This window comes from Aedes albopictus, chromosome 2, assembly GCF_035046485.1.
Source record: "Aedes albopictus strain Foshan chromosome 2, AalbF5, whole genome shotgun sequence".
Classification (NCBI taxonomy): Eukaryota; Metazoa; Arthropoda; class Insecta; order Diptera; family Culicidae; genus Aedes; species Aedes albopictus.
The window spans coordinates 304,067,775-304,088,352 of record NC_085137.1 but is presented as its reverse complement, the minus strand read 5'-3'; the positions used below and the strand labels follow the sequence as shown (position 1 = coordinate 304,088,352).

The 20,578-nt window shown below is 39.6% G+C and overlaps 2 protein-coding genes across 2 annotated transcripts in view; one reads left to right on the top strand and one right to left on the bottom strand.

The window, feature by feature from the left end:
• The window catches only part of LOC109423859 (uncharacterized), a 47,383-nt gene extending 36,906 nt beyond the window's left edge, over positions 1-10,477 (top strand). The window contains exons 4-7 of the mRNA XM_029879442.2: positions 6,385-6,787; positions 6,851-6,994; positions 7,059-7,294; positions 10,026-10,477. Coding sequence (XP_029735302.2) covers positions 6,385-6,787; positions 6,851-6,994; positions 7,059-7,294; positions 10,026-10,139 — 897 coding nt within the window. The 3' untranslated portion in view covers positions 10,140-10,477. The remainder of the gene's footprint in view (positions 1-6,384; positions 6,788-6,850; positions 6,995-7,058; positions 7,295-10,025) is intronic.
• LOC109423857 (uncharacterized) overlaps positions 10,185-20,578 on the bottom strand; it is a 36,991-nt gene continuing 26,597 nt past the window's right edge. Inside the window, exons 8-14 of the mRNA XM_019698893.3 lie at positions 19,084-19,632; positions 18,675-19,028; positions 18,508-18,609; positions 11,569-11,862; positions 11,173-11,506; positions 10,872-11,115; positions 10,185-10,728 (exon numbers count right to left, since the gene is read on the bottom strand). Coding sequence (XP_019554438.3) covers positions 10,527-10,728; positions 10,872-11,115; positions 11,173-11,506; positions 11,569-11,862; positions 18,508-18,609; positions 18,675-19,028; positions 19,084-19,632 — 2,079 coding nt within the window. The 3' untranslated portion in view covers positions 10,185-10,526. The remainder of the gene's footprint in view (positions 10,729-10,871; positions 11,116-11,172; positions 11,507-11,568; positions 11,863-18,507; positions 18,610-18,674; positions 19,029-19,083; positions 19,633-20,578) is intronic.

The following is a 20,578-nucleotide window of genomic DNA, read 5'->3' as shown; positions in this document are numbered from 1 at the left end:
CGTGGCGCTAGTGTACACAATGACTTTCGGTACGACTTTGGTGGGATATAGCACGAGATTGAAGCCAGATAGGAAGATGCGACCTTCGGCAAAGTTGTTCAGTACTACGAGTACCTCCAGGTCATGAAGAGCATAGTTTAAAATTTCATCACCCGTGGCGCTAGTGTACACCAGAGATGCCAGATTTTTTCTACTATTCTCTATTTTTGATGCGATCTTCGGCAAAGTTGTTCAGTAATACGAGTACTTCCAAGTCATGAAGAGCATAATTCGGAATTTTATCACCACGTGGCGCTGCGCTAGTGTACATAGCTACTTCCGGTAAGTCTTTGGAGGGATGTAGCACGAGATTGAAGCCAGATAGGAAGATGCGATCTTCGGCAAAGTTGTTCAGCAGTTTAAAATTTCACCACCACGTGGCGCTAGTATACATAGTGACTTCCGGTATTACTTTGGAGGGATATAGCACGAGATTGAAGCCAGATAGGAAGATGCGATCTTTGGCAAAGTTGTTCATGACTACGAGTACTTCCAGGTCATGAAGAACATATTTCCGAATTCCACCACCACGTGATGCTTGTGTACATAGTGACTTCCGATACGTCTTTAGTGAGAAGTATCACAAGATTGAAGCCAGATAGAAAGGTACGAGTCTAGCTCCCACGTCCAAAGATCAAGGATCAAGGATGATTTCAGGACCACTAGGAGAGTATTCCCTAATAATATCTACAGAAATACTTTCCGCGAATGCAAAAGGCGTTTCTCTAAGAGATTCAGTTCTAGTAGAATTATGGTTTTAGTATAATTATTGCATGAGCTTTGATCTCATGGCAGATTTTTGTTTCTGTGAAAAATGTAAACTTCAGAAAGATATTCTCATAATGATGATTCACACAAGTTTTAGCAAAGATATTCAAATAAATTTCTGGCTCCAACTTCATATTTATTATCCAGTAGAAATCTATTCAAACTCATGACCATCCGCAAATAAAGGGGGACATGCGATCAACTGCGCCACGGACTCGGGCACTCTGGAGAGGAATTTTCGAATAAATCACTGCATAAATTTCTGAAGGAATCTTTCGAGGACTTCGCGAACGAGCTCTAGGAAAAAAATACGTAGTAATCCCTGCAAAACATATTCCGAAAGTATCACTAAAAAACTTTCCTATATTCGTGAGTATTAAAATGAATCTCTGAAAGAATCACTAAAATTTATCGTAAATGAATCGCCGAAAGAAGCTCCGGAGTGATTTGAAATGAAATCGCTGAAGTTTTCAAGCTCCGGAGGAATTTCTGAAGAAATCCGTGAGGAAAGAAAGCGTTTGAAGATGGGTTCATGGAGGAAAATACAAACGGGCATCTAGAGGAACTCCAAAATCCCTGTTAAAATTCCCTGTACAAAATATAAAGGTATGCTTGGGTGAATTTTTGAAGATATCACTGGAAAATCTCCTGAATCCCTGGAAAGATTTGTAAAACAATACTCAAAGATCCCAAATGGATCACCCTGATAGTTTCCCGAAAGAAATCTTGGAAATCTAGAAAGGACCGCTAAAGGAATTTCCAAAGAATCACTAGAGGAATCCCAATAGAATCCCTGGAAGAACTTGGCAAAGAAATCGCAGGAGAATAGATATTCGAAGGAATCTTGGGAGGCATTTCCGAAGCAATCTCTAAAAAATCTCAATGAATTCTTGGAGAAATTTTGAAGAATTTTTCGAATACCTGAAGAAATCTTTAAATGAATTATTTAACTATTTTTTGAAGAATTCCTGAAAGAATATTTCAAAAAAAATCCAGAAGCAATTCCTTTTTCTGGAAGAAATCCAGCTGGGATCTCTGGAGGGATACCTGAAGGGTGTCCGTGAGGAATTTTAGTAAAAACGACTGCATAAATTCCATTGGGAATTCCTCGAATGAATATTCACAGGAATCCTTGGAGGACGAATTTCTTGAACAATATTTTGAGGTATTCCTGGAGGAATGCTTTGAGAAATATCCGTAGGAATTCCTGAATAGGTGAGTTTATTCCAGAAAAATCACTGGAGAAATGCTTGAATAAAATTCTAAAGAAATTCCAGTAGAAATCTGTGGAACAAAAGCCCCCAATAAAATTCTCGAATACATCATTAGAAAAAAAATCCCAGGACCAACCCTGAGGAAATTCCTTGTCGGAATTTCCTTGAGGAATTCCCATACAAATAGCTAGATACTTTGTCAGAACAATCCTTCGAGTGAGTCAGAAAAGTCCCAATCTGGCCTAAATTTCTTGCATAGCTCTTAAAAATCGTTTTTTGTATATGTACTATCAAAACGTGGTGGTGAAATTCCAAACCCGGTAGTGCTCGTAGTCCTGAACAATTTTGTCTTCCTATTAGGCTTGAAGATCGTGCAATACCTCATCAAATTCGTACCGGAGATTAGTATGTACACTAGCGCCACGTGGTGGTGACGTTCGGAACTGGAAATACTTGTTGTCCTGAACATGATTGCCGAAGATCGTACTTTCCTGTCGGGCTTCAATCTCGTGGTATATCCCACCAATGTCGTACCGGAAGTAACTATGTACACTAGCGTCCGTGGTGGTGGAATTTGGAACTATGCTCTTCATAACCTGGAAGTACTCGTAGTCCTGAACAACTTTGCCGAAGATCGCATCTTCCTATATGGCTTCAATCTTGTGCAATATCCCACCAAGATCGTACCGGAAGTAGCTATGTACACTAGCGCCACGTGGTGGTGAAATTTTGGAATATGCTTTTCATGTCCTGGAAGTACTCATAGTCCTGAAAAACTTTGCCGAAGATCGCATTTTACTATCTGGCTTCAATCTCGTGCTATATCCCACCAAAGTCGTACCGGAAGTCACTGTGTACACTAGCGCCACGTGGTGGTGACATTTTGAACTATGCTCTTCATGACCTGGAAGTACTCGTAGTACTGAACAACTTTGTCGAAGATCGCATCTTCCTATCTGGCTTCAACCTCGTGCTATATCTCATCAAAGTCGTACCGGAAGTCACTATGTACACTAGCGTCACGTGGTGGTGACATTCCGAACTATATTCTTCATGACCTGGAAGTACTCGTCCTGAACAACTTTGCCGAAGATCGCATCTGCCTATCTGGCTTCAATCTCGTGCTATATCCCATCAAAGTCGTACCGGAAGTCACTATGTACACTAGCGCCACGTGGTGATGACATTTCGGAATATGCTCTCCATGACCTAGAAGTACTCGTAGTACTGAACAACTTTGCCGAAGATCGCATCTTCCTATCTGGCTTCAATCTCGTGCTATATCCCACCAAAGTCGTACCGGAAGTCACTATGTACACTAGCGCCACGTGGTGGGGAAATTCGGAACTATGAAATCCATAACCAGGAAGTGGTTGTTGTTCTGAACAACTTTGCCGAAGACAGAATGGTGCTATCTTGTCGAGGTTCCGAAAGAACTCGCTACAAAGACATGGTACACATGGTCACAACCAATCCGGGAACAAAACGGAACCGGAAGAAGTTAAAAATGTGGAACTAATGTTTTCGCCTGGTTCTCACCGGAAGCTGCATGAAATTCCAATCGGCTTTCACTACATCTCTCTAGGATAGTGTAGGATTCCGTTAACGCAAAAGGATTGAAATTTGGTTCACTTACTGCTGAGATATGGATGTGCAAAAAAACAGTTCCACGTTTTTTTGCCTGTCGATACCTACTTAGCGTGTTAAAAGGTAGACGAGAAGATATGGGAGACCAACGGATCTGGAGATGTCATCAGCTTATGAGAGTTTACCCTTGGCATAGTATGGTAACAATCGTGCAGGAGGTTATATGTAGCGTTTAGCGATGCTAACGTAATGGTTGTTTCGACGAAGTACCGATACTTTACAGAATAGAAAACAATGCAGGAAAGCAAGGAGCAGAACTGAAACGAATCCATTGCAACAAGGAATGGAAGCATGAATCAAGTAGGGCTGCTGAAACGCATGAAAACCTGGATCAGACTGATCCTCCTCTTCTCTTCTTGGCGTAACGTCCTCACTGGGACAAAGCCTGCTTCTCAGTTTAGTGTTCTATGAGCACTTCCACAGTTATTAACTGAGAGCTTCCTCTGCCAATGACCATTTTGCATGTGTATATCGTGTGGCAGGCACGAAGATACTCTATGCCCAAGGAAGTCAAGGAAATTTCCTTTACGAAAAGATCCTGGACCGACCGGGAATCGAACCCGTCACCCTCAGCATGGTCATGCTGAATACCCGTGCGTTTACCGCCTCGGCTATATGGGCTATATGAGACTGATATGTGGAGGTTTTATGCAACTATCTATGCTGCGTAGCATAGGACTCGCCTCTCATCTCCAAATTACCGAAAAAGGGTATAGACTGGAGTGTGCTGATTACAGAGGAATTAACGTTCCATTCGGCGTACAATATACAGTGACCCCACAATTTATGAATCGGCAAAAATGACCACAGTTTATGGATCACTCCATTTGATCAACATGGTGATTCATAAATAGTGTACACTAATTAAGGTGATTCATCGGTGTGGGGTCACTGTACTACCGTCTGTTTTGCCACTGTGAATACTTGAGGGAGTCCTTCATCGTCGGCGAATATCAGGCTGGGTACCTTGCGGATGATCCTAGGGAGCATCCACTACGTTCGTCACGTCCAACTTGAGATTTTCAATACCTTTCCATCCCTTCGTGGGTCGCACAACCTCATTTCACTGTAACGTGCTTTATAGATGATTCCATAGATAATTGTTCGAAGAGCAACTTATAGATTCATCATCTGTTCAGTGCTTTTGAAGCAACAGACGATTCAGTGAAAAGAAATGAGCTTTATCAGATACTGTTTGGACATGGTTTTCCGGCGAAACTAATTAAGCTGATACGTGAAACGCTGCTGGGATGGAACAAAATCAAGTGTTCGACGAAAGAGACTTCGAAGGAGTGATTAGATGGTCTGTTGTGCAGAGAAATCCCGAGGAGAGTCTAACAGCAAATCGAAAACAAATTTTGATGTTATGATCTTGCATATTATGATTACTCAGGTTGTTGTTGGTTTGGTCGTTTTAATGGGTTAAACATCAAAAATGAGCAGAAAATTGTTCCTGTGAGAGCAAATCGAAAACAGTTTCCGCTATCGATGATAGCACATTAATAACAAAATTTGAAATCTGAAACAAGATTAAATGATATCAAAATTTGATATCAATTTGCTGCTGAATACAAATGATGTTTTCGATAGTCTATCATTTTGTTGTTGGATGCTACTAACTTTACATGGTCGTATATACTACTCGGCCTTGCGACTTTGTGGAACAAATTGACCTAATAGGCATTGTTTTTCAGCCAGTAGAGGAAGCTTTTGCTCCTCTGGACAAAGTGAGAGAGAAAAAAAGAATATGCATGACAATAAACACGATCACACCATAGTACATGATTGTAGGTGAAAACAGAGGCAAAGCTTGTGCTGTTAGTGTCGAGGTATTGATTGATGGGGACTTGTTTGAAGTTGTTGAAGAATTAGAGTAAATATCTTGGAACACTTCTGACTTGTGACAATGACGTCTATGGTAAAACAGTTGAAAATCAGTTTTGTTTGAACTCAGATATTAATTTCTATAAGAATTCTGGTACACGAATTCTTAGTACAATTTGAGTGTTCACTGTAATACCACTTCCATCTTTCAAACGTATCATGGTTATGGTCATCGGACGTCTTACGTTCATTTTTGAGGTTTACGTGCTCATCAAAATTGTACCCCCTCCCTCTACTAAATCACAAAACTGGTAAAACATTTCTTATTTTATACTAGGGTATTGGATCCCTTATTAAGCATGTGGCTCCCATTTTCATCCTACGAAAAACAAAGGATTGAAGCGCTGTTTGTTTTGTTTCTTTTTTTAAATTTTTTTGTTAGAAGTGAGCACCCATGAAAACAAAAAGAACGGTGTCGTAATCGCTTGTTTTCGAATATGATGAATATGGGTGCGTGAGATTACTGATGGCACACATACCCTATACAGTATGATTTACTTTGAATTGCATTACAAATCAAAATCGAGTTGAAGTTATTTTTTATTTTTGAACCTATTTGTACACACCTGCTTCTTGAATGCTTGGTGATGTAGAGGTGAAAATGTTTCATTCAAATTCACATATATTCGGATAAAATATAAGTAGTTTGTAACATCAGAACATCATTCCGTCCCTGAGTTTCGACAAGAAATCGTAAAAAATGAATTTATCTACGGAGGCGACATCACTATCTTACCGCACTTCTTGTTTCACATGGGAAAGGAATGTGGAAACTGCTGCCAAAACAGATAGAGTGTTTGAAACTTTATTGCATTGCTGTCTCCCCTTCCAGCTGAAACCGGAGGAAATCGACCCGCTAACGCTTTTTATTGGGAACCTTCCGAATGCTGTCACCGTATACACCGTGAAGCAAATGTTTCCCACGGCCAGACGTATCGACATAGGGCACGCTCAACGGATGAAGCACACTCGGTACGCCTTCATCCGGTTCCACAACGTCGGTGACGCCATCGCAGCATTCAAAGCGAACTTCAATAAAGTCATCGACGGAAAAAATATTATCGTCCGCTTTCGGCGCCACAATGCTCCCATCGCCATGCCCGAGGATACGAACACTCCCAAAACGCCAAAGAGACAGAAGGGGTTGGGACAATTGTTTGTGTCAGTAGAGCAGAAACCGATGCGTAACGTACGCAGCACAGACAAAGCGCACAATTTGGAGATTCACCATTCAGGTAGTGGATGGCAAAGTTTGCAGATATATCATCAACTGTAGTTATCATTATTGCCATTTGTAGATACGTTGAACACCATTCGAACGGATATTTTGGACGAAGATATTGTTAAAGAAGAAATGGCTTATCGACCTAGAGTTAAAATCGAACCACCGGAAATTCCAGAAAATGACATTGAAGAAGAAGAGTCCGATGATATCGAAGATTGTAAGTTTAAATTCTTTATTCCATTGTTCGGCAAATAATTGACAAATTTTTCTTTATATCACAGTTTTGGAAGACGATGAAGCAGAAGATTTGAATTTGGATGAAATAAACGCTGACGACAACTATTGCGAAGATGACGACACGGATGTGGATGCAATCGATAAGAATTACTGGACCTTGGAGCAGCTGCGTAGCAAGGCCAGTAATGATGGAACGGCTTCGGTGTCCGAATCGATCAAAAGTGATATCTTTATGGAACCGGAATCGGCTACCAAAACTAGTTGTTCTACTACGTTTACGGTAAGTAGACTGACAGTTGATTATATGCGACCATATAAAATATGTTATCGAAACAAGTGATTTATCCCAGAAGTTTGAAAGAACATGTTGGCCAGCTGATAGCATAAACCCCAGGACAGCAATAGCCTTATAGGTCGTTACATTTTTATTTGTACCGTGACATCACCTAATTCCAATCACGTTTTTTCGCTTCATAACTCCGTTCATCCCATTTGCTTTGCATGGTGTGAACGGAATAAGGAACCGAAAAAAAAAAATGATTGGAGTTAGGTGATGTCACAGTAGTTCATAGTAGTTCATAATGGTTCGCAGGGCATGACACGAACGAAGGGTCCGCAAATCGTCCTTCACTTTATCAACTCATCACGTCTTCTTGTACCGGTTAGATGGCTCTCGAGAATAATTTTAACCGGGTTGCCATCCGACATCCTGATGACATGACCCGCCCACCGTAGCCTTTCGATTTTGTCGGTGTGGACGATGGTTGGTTCTCTTAGCAGCTCGTGGTTCATTCGCCTTCTCCAAGTCCCATTTTCCGCTGTAGATGGCACGCAATACTTTCCGTTCGAAAACACCTTTGCACGTATAGTGCACGTTTTGTGCCCATAGATGACTACCGGTTTATTCAAAGTTTTGCAGATTGTTAACTTCGAATTACAGAGGAATAACACTTCTCAATTCAGCGTACAAATTTTTGTCCGGAATTCTGTTTAACAGGCTGAGGCCAATTGATGAGTCGGCGAATATCAGGCGGTTTTTCATGAGGGCCGATCAACGACGGATCAGATGTTCACCCTGTGGTAGATTCTCGATAAATTTCGGGAGCACAACTTGCAGACCCATCATCTGTTTATTGCTTTCAAGGCGGCGTACGATTCAGTGAAGAGAAACGAGTTATGGCAGATTATCATCGAACATGGTTTTCCGGTGAAGCTGATTAGATTGATTCGTGCGACGCTTGACGGTTCGAAATCAAGTGTACGGGTTGCGGATGAAATTTCGTCATCGTTCGTAATCTTAGACGGGCTGAATCAGGCGATGCTCTTTAGAACATACTGTTCAACATCGCGCTGGAATAAGTGAAAATGAGAGCTGGTGTGCAAAGGAGCGGAACCATTGTCACGAGGTTGCATATGCTCCTGGGCTTCGCGGATGATATCGACATCATTGGGATCGACCGTCGGGCCATGGAAGAGGCGTTCATACCTTTTAAAAGGGAGACTGTGAGGATTGGACTGACGATTAACACCACAAAGACCAAGTACATGATTGCTGGTGGTCAATGTCGGTCCGGTCGTGCTAGTAGTGGTGATGAAGTAGTGCTAGCTGGTGAAAAGTTTGACGTTGTGGACGAATTTGTTTATCTTGGTACTCTAGTAACGTGCGATAATGATGTTACCCGCGAGGTGAAGAGTTGGATTGCAGCTGCGCCCTCTTCAATCTCTTGGAAGTCAGGGGAAGGAAGTCTTTCATCCTCCGCACGTTTTTGTGATATGTAACCGCGTCACCTTTGGTGCCTGCAACGTCGCCAGTAAGATGCTCATCGTAATGTTATCTTCACCACATCACACTCGCTCGTGAGAAGATTATCGTGATTGTCTCGGTACATGTCAGCACAAACCCTCTCCGCGAACGTTTCAGCTTCTCGTAGAACTTCCGTGTGACTTAGCATGGTACAGCTATTCGCTTCGTGATTTCGTTTTTCTGGCGTGTATTGACGGTTTCCCCCCTTATCGAACGCGACGATTTGAATCTGTCGCGGATGAAACCGTCGCCACAGTCGTCGCAGCCAATCAGCAGGCGGGAGTCTGACGTTTCTCCGATCTCACTAACACAAACAGCAGCAGAGGTGGTTCTTGATTCGTTGCGATGATTCAGAAATGCCGACTGGAAGTTGGCAGCGTGTTTTGTTATGAAAGCAACATACAATATTTCTACGGAATACTGAATTCTACCTGTTTCGCGCCTGTTTATAACGCGTCTCATACGGTGTTGCAACATTCTTGCCCATTGCCCATGCTGAATTCTTCTCGTTTTTTTAAGGCTCAAGCATCCGTCATCATTTTTCGGAAAATAAAAAGCAGTTTTATCGCTGCAAATCTAAACAAGGATCATGAAAATATATTCACTGCATTATATTCCTCATGTGGAGTACAGTGAATATATTTTCATAGCAAAAACTTTTGTTTTGAGCGAAAAAACTGCTTTCAAATGTTTGATGATGACGATGATTTCAATGACGAAAAGTTCAACGTTAAATGTTCACATCGCTGCCGTTCCAGTCGTTTCGGTGATTCGGAGCCTCTAGTCTACATCGTGGTGATGGCAGCGCACGGATGGTTAAAGTACAGAAAGGGTAAAATAAGAAAATCTGTTGAAACCATATTTCACGTGCTCTAAAATTGATGGCATTCGTGTGATCAGTACTGATACGATGTACAGAGATACGTGCTAGTACAGTCCGAAGTTCTGTGAGATATTATTATGCAACCATCTTTTGTCGTAATAGTACCTATGTAATATACCCATCTTTATTGAATCAAAACCACATACTCACAAAACCAACTCCATTGAATACTAGATAGTAAAGAGAAGAAAATTATATCTTATATGAACATGCTTGAATTGTTCTTCACATTGGTCTCTTCTACTTTTTTATGGTCGCAAAATTTAAACATAATAAAAGAAGCATGATGATTTATCTAATCCTAATGTACCGAACATCCCACAGACGAAGCCAAAGGAGCACAAACCAGTGTCAACATTCATAGTCAGTAAGAGACGAGACGATCAGCTGCAAGACTTGTTCAGCTGTTTGGAGCCTGACGATGATTTATCGCTTTAAATAAATTTCCTTGTTTGTTATGCATTTACCACGCACATGTAGCTGTAGCCCAGTGTTATTGTTCTTCTAGCAAGCAGCTTTCTGCTGCATCACTTAGAATAGGTTCGTATAACTGTGCACTTCACTTGCAATCATTGATTACCTAGAGAGACTGCTTTGCTATCAATAAGTATTATGTATATCTGCTGTAACGCTATCGGGTTAGAATCAAGCCAAATATGCTACGAGTCTCGAAATCAATATTTTAAAAGTAAATATTTTGCCAATTAGTGATAGTTTATTTAAGAATTCCAATCGAATATTCCAATTTGCGTGATAAAGATATTATTCAGAACCGAGATAGTTTCTTCCTTGTTTATCGTCGATAGAAGATGAAAGAATTCCTCCTTAAGATCTTGCGATAACCGTATTGGTGAAACGTATCTGAACCGGGGTTGTGGCCATGTTCTTGTACGGCTTGACAAATTCCTTCAAACTTGCCACACTTGAAGGTGCCACTCGATCGAACGGGAAGCCCATGTTGCGTGCGTCGGGATACAGTCGGTCACGCAAACCGCAGAATGAATGGGAATCGTCGCATGGCAAGGTCCTAGAAATTGAACAAATATCAGACACTTCTCGAAATTCTCAACAATTCAATTGAAACGTGGAAGCAGCACTTTGACAAACACTTGAATGGGTTCAAGTGAAATGTGTCTAAATCGCGATTAGCTCCATCAATGGTGCACTTACTCGTTATACTCCTGGTTCACAGTATCGTTGTTGAAATTCGACACCATCACAAAGAAATCATACTGTTGTCCCTGTGGAGTACCCTTCGGTATCAACATGTGCGATGGCCAACCACAGTTGCAGAACCGGAATTGATCGCTGTTCGGTTCATTGGACATTGCGATATTACGGAACGTTCGCTCGTACGGAATGGTAACACTGGACTGTTCCGATCGACGCACAACATTATTCTCGCCCGGGTTAACTGCAATTTTTACGCTTTAGTCAATTCAAATCATGGTGTTTAGGTTAGTATACTAACTGTTGACAGTAAACTTATCCAACTCGATCATCCAGCGTCTCTGATCGCCAAACGGAATAGTGTTGCCTTTCTCGTCAGTTCGGGGCCCCAGGAACAGTCGAACGGTACCACGTTTGGGAGTTCTGCTATCGTTCTTTATTTCGATCCTGTAAGTGAATGGAGCATGCTGGATATGGGTAAACGTAGCAAACACATTGCCTTCCGGTCCAAAATCGAGACCAGCTCCCAAATCAACCTGGGATCGTTGCCAGAACGTTAGCAGTATGTTGTTTTTGGCGCCGGCACGATTCAACTGAACGTTGAAAGAATCAACTTCAACATCCGAGAAGGAGAGCTGAAATGATCAGTCAGATTGAAAATTTCACGATCACCTCGCAACAAACAAATTCTACGAACATCTTCCTTGGTATATGGCTTGAATCGGCGCTTATGGCGTTGGAAAATATCGTCGATGTGCTGGTGCCAACGGTAGAAAGCAGGATCGCGCATTGCCGTTGTATTGTCGCCGACTACTCCAAAACCTTCCAGAAACGAATTGTCCGGATCGTGCACGTAGGCCAGCATGTTGTGCCCTTCGTTGTGCAGTCTGCCGTAATAGTTGACGTTCGGTGAAAGGGATGAGTTTTCCACCATGTTACCTAGTACGTCGATGCCTGATCTGTTGTCCAGAGGAATTTGACGACCATCAGACTGAAAGAAGCACATGTATTTTATTGCATAATAAATAATTTGTTTAACTAGTAGCACGGATTGAAAAATATGTAATACAATTTCAGCAACAAATAAAGGTAAAAGTAATGTTACTTGAGGATTCCACTTCCACGTGTCTTCTAGAAAATATTGTGGAATCATTAGCGTACCGTCATCAGGGGGAAAGTTGATCACCCTATAGGATCCTCGAACGCCGAGGATGCTATAATTCTGTATCAACGAGATTTGTTTTGATGTAAATCAATGACGTGAATATTGTTGAAGATTTTCTAATGATTTTCATGCCAATGAGTCAAAACTTTAGATGAAAATATCGATTTTTCTGAATGTGTAATAAATCTCGATGAAAGACTATTTTTCAAAACATCGCCTCCCAACAACGCCTGTTATACCAGATAACTCAAATAGCCCTTTTTGCCATTAAATGACAAAAGTTTATGCTTAGCTTATTGAACTCACCTTTAAGTTGAAGTCGATGTTAACATATACAGGTTATTTGTAAAAGCATGGCGAAAATTTTAAAATTTCCTACCTTTAGGCATTTAACGCCGATCATTCACATGAAATATATTAGTAGTAAAAATTTAAAAAATTATCTTGTTCAATAATTTTCCAGCCTTCGAATATAATGTCATTCGTCGACCAACTTCGCCTCGGATTCAAAGTTCTCAAATTTGGCCATTTGCACATTGTTAACAAAATGTTGCAGTTTCTTGTAAGAATTTCGTTTACGAAACTTAATGCAGGTCCCTTCAGCACATGTTATAAGAATATTTGTTTAGAATCACATACATTATATCTGATTTGATTGAAAGTAATAGATAAAAAAGATCAACTTCTCCCCAGATTACGGAACGCCCATCAATGACTTATTTCTCACAACAAAGGTGGAACTGAGAAAATAAGTAGAAGTATGGAGCCAACTATGTTCATCGTGGGGAAAAGATTTTTATTGCATGTTTTGGGAATAAAATCATTCATGTCATGTTGTTTTTTTTTTTAATTTATTTGAATGTTTTTTTTATCAGCAACCCATGAAACGTATCATTTGGGTCAGTGCTAATCTCAAATGATAAGCCATTCTGCGACTTCCTTCAGAGATGCAATCAGATATTCCTTCAGAAATTCTTCTAGGAACTCATCCAGAGTTTCTTAAAAAAAAATCACCACAAATCCTCTTGGAATTCCCCAAACATAATAATTCTTCAATGTGTTATTTTAACCCAGAAATTCATCCGGGAATTCTTTTAGGAATTCCTCAAAAATCTCGCCAGGATTTTTGCAGAGGTTTTTCCAGGAATATGTCCGGAGATTCCCAAAGAATTTATCCAGGAGCTATCTATAGCTTAATCTAATTATTTCATCAATAATTCCATAGAGTTGTCTAAAGAGATATATCCAAGAATTCCTTTAATAATTCCTCTAGAAAAACTTCTACAGATTCGGGGATTATCCCGAAATAATCTTTAATAGATCTCCTGAACTCCTGGAATTTCTTGATAAAACAACTGAACGAAGTCTTGGAGCTATTCCTAGAGGAATCCATAAAGAATCTCTGGAAACCTGAATGAAATTCTTTAATACATTTCTAGAAGAATGCCTGAAAAAAATCTGCAGAATTTTCTGCTTGGACTCCAGAAGTAATTCCTAGATGAACTTATTTAGAAGTTATTGAACCTTTGGAGAATTACTAGATGCACCTCCGGAGAAGGATCCCTGACGAATTCGTGTAGGAATTCATGAAAAACGCTTGAAATAATTCCTGGTGGATAATCTCGAGAAACTTCTGGTGAAATCAGTACAGCAATCTCTGCAGGAATTCTCGAGTCCACCTCTAAAGTAAATCTTTAATAAAAATAATAAAAAAAAAACTAAAGTAAATTCTGAAAGACAAAAGCAAGGATGTGACCATTCATTTGCAAAGACTTACATTCACTTGCTATTATCTCAGTTCAGAAGCATGCTATCGAAAAACAATGTATGGATGAATTTAACCTCGTAGTTTTATCTGAAAGTTTGCCGAATAACATTGGGGTCGCACACGCATACCAAAGTCGTGAGCGAGCTGTGAGGGCAACTCTCCACAGCCTGAATGTAATTTACATTCACCGCGTGGAGAGTTGCCTTCACAGCTCGCTCACGACTTTGGTATACGTTTGCGACCCCAATGTTATTCGGCAAACTTTCAGATAAAACTACAAGGTTAAATTCATCCATACATTGTTTTTCGATAGCATGCTTCTGAACGGAGATAATAGCAAATGAATGTAAATCTTTGCAAATGAATGGTCGCACCCTTGGACAAAAGAATGTTTAGACTAACCTGTAAAGTAATTTCTTAATGAATTTACGAAAAAAACTTCTGGAGAAAAGCTAAATACCTATATAACGAAGAATTTGGCGATGCCTATTTTTTGTGATAATATTGTTCTACCAGACACACCTGCGTGCTCTATTGAATACAATTTATCACAATCATGCACATGTGATAGATATTAGCTTGTGAATGCGGGCATTTTCAATGGTGGTTACGTCGACTATGCGATCATGGGCTGCACAGAACAGGTAACGATTCTGTGAAGTAGTAAGCCAACTTTAATTCAACGCTCACCACACCCCACGTTCTTCCTCATAATTCACCATCTCCTTCGGTTCTTGTATCAATCCATCACAACTTTTTTCAACGTTTGAAAAATACCTATGTTGTAAAGCCTTTTCAAGAATTAATATATTGTTGATTTGATATACGTTCAAAATTTAATTCAATTCGGTTCACTTGTTTGCGAGATATTGTGGTTTTAGCACCAAATTGGTGTTGGAAGTAACTTCATTGACTTCCGCTGCCTTTCCTATGCGTTAAACATGACGTCGGAAGTAGTGGGCTGTATAGTAAATCCACAGACAAACAGACGTAACACTCTTCAAAACGGCTTGGCATATGCATTTAACGATCAATTCAAATTTGATTTGTTTTGCGCGATCGTTCCACCAGATGCGCTAGTGCTCGATCGCTTTGACGTTTGCCAGAGTACACATAGCTGAATGATGCAAACGAAAATTACAGGCAATTTGTTTAGTAGTGTGCGTGTTAGAAAACGTCAAATCGAAATCCATCATGGCCGACAGTGTCGCGCGCGTTTCTACCAACAGGTGGCAGTGTGCTCATGAAAATGACACCGGGCAAAAGTTTTTGATGAATTTCCTCTAAGAGTTACGTCTGTTTGTCTGTGGTAAATCTGATGCTCTATAGGGGAGACTTGATCCCTGTTTCTTAATTTACCTGTTACTTAAAAAAAACACAAAACTAGATCCGATTTCCGTACAGAATGGCAGGTAAACATCTATTGCAAGTTTATACACAACAGAAGGCCTTTAAATTATTGTTAAAGTTTTCAAAACTGTGTTTTTATGGAAGCATGTCTCATGATGTATTTTTCAAAAATGGGTGACACTTGATCCCCCTCAGAGCACATGGTTTATTTAAAGGGAAAATAATTCCAGAGTCTTTCTATTCGTTTTCTTTTAGAGTTTTCTTGTATTTTCGATGACTATGGAGCGTTTAAAATTGTAAGATTTCTCTAAATTTTTAAGGATATGCCGTATTTTCAAAATGGGGATACTTTATCCCCCTTTTCATGGTTTGTACTGAAGTTATAATTATCTGACACATTTTATCGTTGAATATGCTAGAATTCCAAGTAAATAGAGGCTTCCGAATAGAATTTTATTTTTCACATACATAATGTGTGTGTAATCCTCGAGGGATCAAGTCTCCCCATGTCACCGTTGTGTATACTAAGCTGAAATCATTAAAATATGTTAACAACCGCCTTATTTGGATAAATAAGTTTAAAAGTATTTCGTTTGTCCAGGAGTAGTTTAAAAAAAATATGCTAGAAGAAAAATGTTTTTGATTCCGGGAAAATATGGGGAGAACAAGTCTCGCCAGGGATCAAGTCTCCTCAGTCTCCCCTACAGCGCACTACTTCCGACGTTATGTTTAACGCATAGGAAAGGCAGCGGAAGTCAATGAAGTTGCTTCGGACACCAATTTGGTGCTAAATCCACAATATGACAGTTAAAAAATAAGTTCTCTTAAAAATTGTGTTTTACGAGCCTATCGCAAATCATTTTGGGCAGCCCCTGTATGTCCACCTCTAATACTCTCTGAGCGTACCAGAAAGTCTGGTCGTGTACCCAGAATCCTTGCAGTTATCTTGATACCCTCACGGTGCAGCTGGTAATTATGATATATTGTACCTATACATATATTCAGGGCCGGATTTACAAATGTGGGGGGCCGGGGCCACAGTGTTGTGGGGGCCCTTTTATAGAGGATATATTTTTTTGTTCATGTAATATAGAAAAAAATCTAAAAAATATTAATCATTCTTACAAATAAATATCATTAAGAAATATTAATATCGCCATGAAAAAAATAAATCTAGAAGAATAAGCGGAACTAGGAAAAATGTTGATATCTATTAAATTTATTTATTAGATCCCATGCCTACTTAAAATTCATGTCAAAGTTCCTAGAGAAACTGCAAGAAGAATTCATAGGTGAAATGTTCAAGAAGAGAAATTTCTAGAAAAATTTGTAGCACAATCGGTGATGCCGTTTTTGCGAAATCCAGAAAGAAATTCTAATGAATCAGTGCTGCAATCTGGAGAAGCTGCTGGTCGATCACCATAAAAAATGAACCCTTAACAAAACATGTTTTAACACGACTGTTAGGGAGAGGTTCTGTCGGCCTCCCAAAAGAATTTTCCACAAAACTTTAAAATCAAAGAGTAAATTTTTATAAAAAATGTTGAAGAAATTTCAAAGGCAATCCATGATAAGTTCCTGATAGATTTTCTGATTTTATTTTCAAAAGAATTTTCAATTAAATACCTCAAAAATCTTTTGCGGAAATGTCTGAGTTTTTAGCTAATTTCTCCAAAAATTTACAGTCACTTCAGTCAGCGAATCTCTCAACCTAAAAAACAGCGTACTGACACTCTTCAAAATAATCAGAAACTCTTCGAAAATTCATGCTAGATTTCAACAGTTTTGGTGATCTACAATTTGAGTCAGTCGAAAGCTGTCTAAGTAAAATAAAACTCTAGAGTACCCAAATAGAAACTTTTGAGTTTTGAGAAAAAAATTCTTTACTCTACCTCTATGAGAAATTGTTTATGATATTTCCAAAAGCCTTAGACAAAAAACAAACAAATATAGCAGGAATTCTTTAGAATCCAGTCGAAGATTTTCTTCAAGATTTTCGTTAATTTTTCTTAAGAAATTGCATAAAAAAGTAAATGATAATAAGTTTTGGAGGCAAAATTCATTGTTTCATAAACATCTGGACAAATAGTTGCAGTCTTTCTCAAAAGAATCACAACATAATGCATAAATCTTGCCAGTAGACAGTAATTTGAAGTTCTAATGACAAAACTCAAATCAAGAGAAGTTTCTTGCACTATTATTTTTTCATGCTTCACATTTTTCTTCGTGAAGTGGAATCCCCCTGGCTCCCCTCTAAATCCGGCACTGCATATATTCATTACACTTATACATAGTAAGTTTCACTTGACTCCCTGTTCATAGTCAACACATTTGATTCAAAATTCTTATAGGAAATTACATATAGAGGCTTTGTTACAAAAAAAATCTTGCATGCATTTGGTAAGGTTTGGCAAAAAGGTGATTTGCATTACAAAGTTCTGGCAACAATTTTGGCGGAATTCATCTGAGATCTGGAAGAATTAATTTGTAGAAATTTTAAAATTTCTCGGGGTGTCGTGCCCGAATTTTGGTAGATTTACACTACTAGTTTTACAGTTGAAGGGCCCATATAGCCACAGCTATAAAGGCGTGGGTATTCAGTATGATCATGTTAAGGGAGATTCCCAATCGGTTCAGAAAGAGTATAGGCCTGCCACAAGATATACAAATACAAAACTATCAGAGCTTCCACTTCTCTCAGTTAATAATGGAAGTGCTCATAGAACATCAAGTTGAAAAACAGGATTTGTCCCAGTGGGGCCAACAATAAGAATAAAATGATATTCAGCCAGAAGTTCATAAATGAGCTTCCAACGGGTTTCTTTAGGAATTTTTTTAACTGAGTAGTCTAATTGAACTTCTGCTTGAAATTAATGGCACGGTTATAAAGAGACAATGGGACTTCTCTCTTGATGCATTTTTAAATTTTCTGTGTCATTCAAAAAAATGTGAGATGAGATGAAGTTTTTTTTTTAAATTATTGATTGAATTTTTGAAAAAAAAAAAAATCTTTACGCATTTCTGCAGATCTAGCAGGTCTAATAGAATTGCTTGAAAAAGTTATAGTTTAGTTCAAAGAGAAACTCATGATATGTAGAATTTTTGAGAACAATAATGTACAGTGAATTTATCAGATGCACCTTTTATAAAGTAATTCTCGAAACATCTCAAGTTCATTTTGAATAACAAACTGAATTAGAATTTTCTTTGGATTGATTAGGTAATTTATAAATCTTAGTATTTGAGTAAAAAAGGATGGGTCTCTAGAATGTCCCTGACTTGAATGCAATTATAAGTTTAAGATTAAAAGGTAGCGGTGCTAAATGAGGCCCAACTATAATCGAAGTACTTACTGTTGTAGCAGATCCTGCATCGATTGCTTCGAATATTCTACCTGTCCATGTCTCCATATCGCTTATCGAAACAATAACTTGATCCTCAACACGATTCAAATCCTAACAATTGAAACACATACACAGGTTAGATCACATTCATCTTGTCACAAAATTGTGACCCTTACACTCAGCAGTTGATTCCGCCCCCGACCAGGGTATGAACGATTATTAGAGCTCTGCGTAATCTTCGGATAATATCCATCTGGAATTGGCTCCCGCAGATGAGCAAATGGACGTACTCTCGATAGACCATTGCAGAACCGTTCAATATTGTATCGCGCCATCGTTTGCTGGTGCATGTAGTAGAATAGTTCTCCACGGCGATCCTTCCTGACGACCACGTCCGGGCCTTCTGCGGGATACACCAGATGCCAGTGCCAATGGTGCAGATTTACACCGATATCCTCACGCCAATATGCCATTCTCTGCTCCAGTTCACGATCAGATGCGGTATAGTTCACCGGAATGTCGATGGCCATCTGTAACAGTTGGATTCAAATAAACCAATCACTACGGTTAAGAACTTGCACCTACCCTGTCACCTTGGTTGACGATTCTTCCTTCTTCCTGCAACTGTGGAAAGGTGGATGCCTCAATGAACCGGTCTGGAAACAGTTCAAGGAAACTCGGCACCGGTATCTCGGCCGTATCCGAGCGATGCTGTAGGGCCACTGATAAGGCATACTGAAAGAGTGGTCCATTCAGGCGATCTCTGCAGTACGATGCCACGGCGCACAGCGTATCAGCGTCGTTCTGATTCAGGAACATATCGATCAACCTGCCGGCCACCTGTCGATGGCGTTGATTGAACACACTGAAGCCCCCGCGACGAGGAACCACCTGAGCAAAACTAATATCGGGCGCGGTAATGTTCTGCACGGGAATTCTGGTTTGCACATTGGAGCCAAAACGGTTCTGAAGCGATTGACCCAGCGGACGGTACCGATCGGTAAGGTAATTGTCCGGAAGATCGAAGTAAACCTGCCCGTTGGACTTGGGTAGAAACATGGGCTCGTACGGCCGCTGAAGAAGCCCATGAAACTTGGTACTATTGGATGCCATCGTGAACAGAACAGCAGCAGAGAATTACTGACTGTGCGAAATCGTTGCGAGAAAGTATTTATGCACATGCATCTTGCCGCCGATATGGGAGACCGCAAATGCAGATAAAAGATGCTTGTTGGGATGTGGTTTCGGAGATTTTAGCATCGCTTGTTGTGGGTGAGTGAACCAAACATTGTTGTTGAAATATGCAACTCATTGAAACATCTACGTATTTACATACTGATGACTTTGTCGTGGTAAGAGTAGGATGAAATGCTATTATTTTTGTATTGATGAATGGTGTGCAAAAATCAGTGAAGACTACAATCTGATAGATTTGTTTAAGGTCTTCTTATACCAGGCTCCAATTTGCGTAACTTTACTGGATATACAGTCGGCTATTAGACGCTGCCACCTACTTTACGGCCACCGCGTTTTCCAGGCTGTCCTCTAACCCAATTAAATTCATTTTTTGTATGTGATCAGTCTATAGTAAGGACTAACTGCACTTAGAAAAATCAACTGGATTGGATGTAAGACAGCTGAGAAATTACGGTGGGTGTAAAGTGGGTGGCAGCGTTTAATAGGACACTCGACTGTAGATGTTTTATTACAGATTAGAGACAGTTTTTATGAGTAGGTTCGACTCTGTAATAAAAAAACGACTTTTCATAATAAACATTTATATCCCTTTCGTGACGGAGCTCAAAAAAGTGGAATTTCCATACAAATTGCTCAAATTTGACTCTCCAGAACTCTCAGACTTTTTAACATATCAACAATTTTTCTTATGCATTCACTAGAACTACTCCTTATCTTTCGATTCCTAGCTTTGTCCACCTAGATGAATCGAAAATAAAAAATTTGCGACAGATAAAACTTTTTCATGTTTTACTATTCTTGCTCACTTTTTGTTTAACTTGTTGTGGTCAATTTCACACACAACATAAACAAAAGTTTGTTTGCACACATACAAGTATAAGTA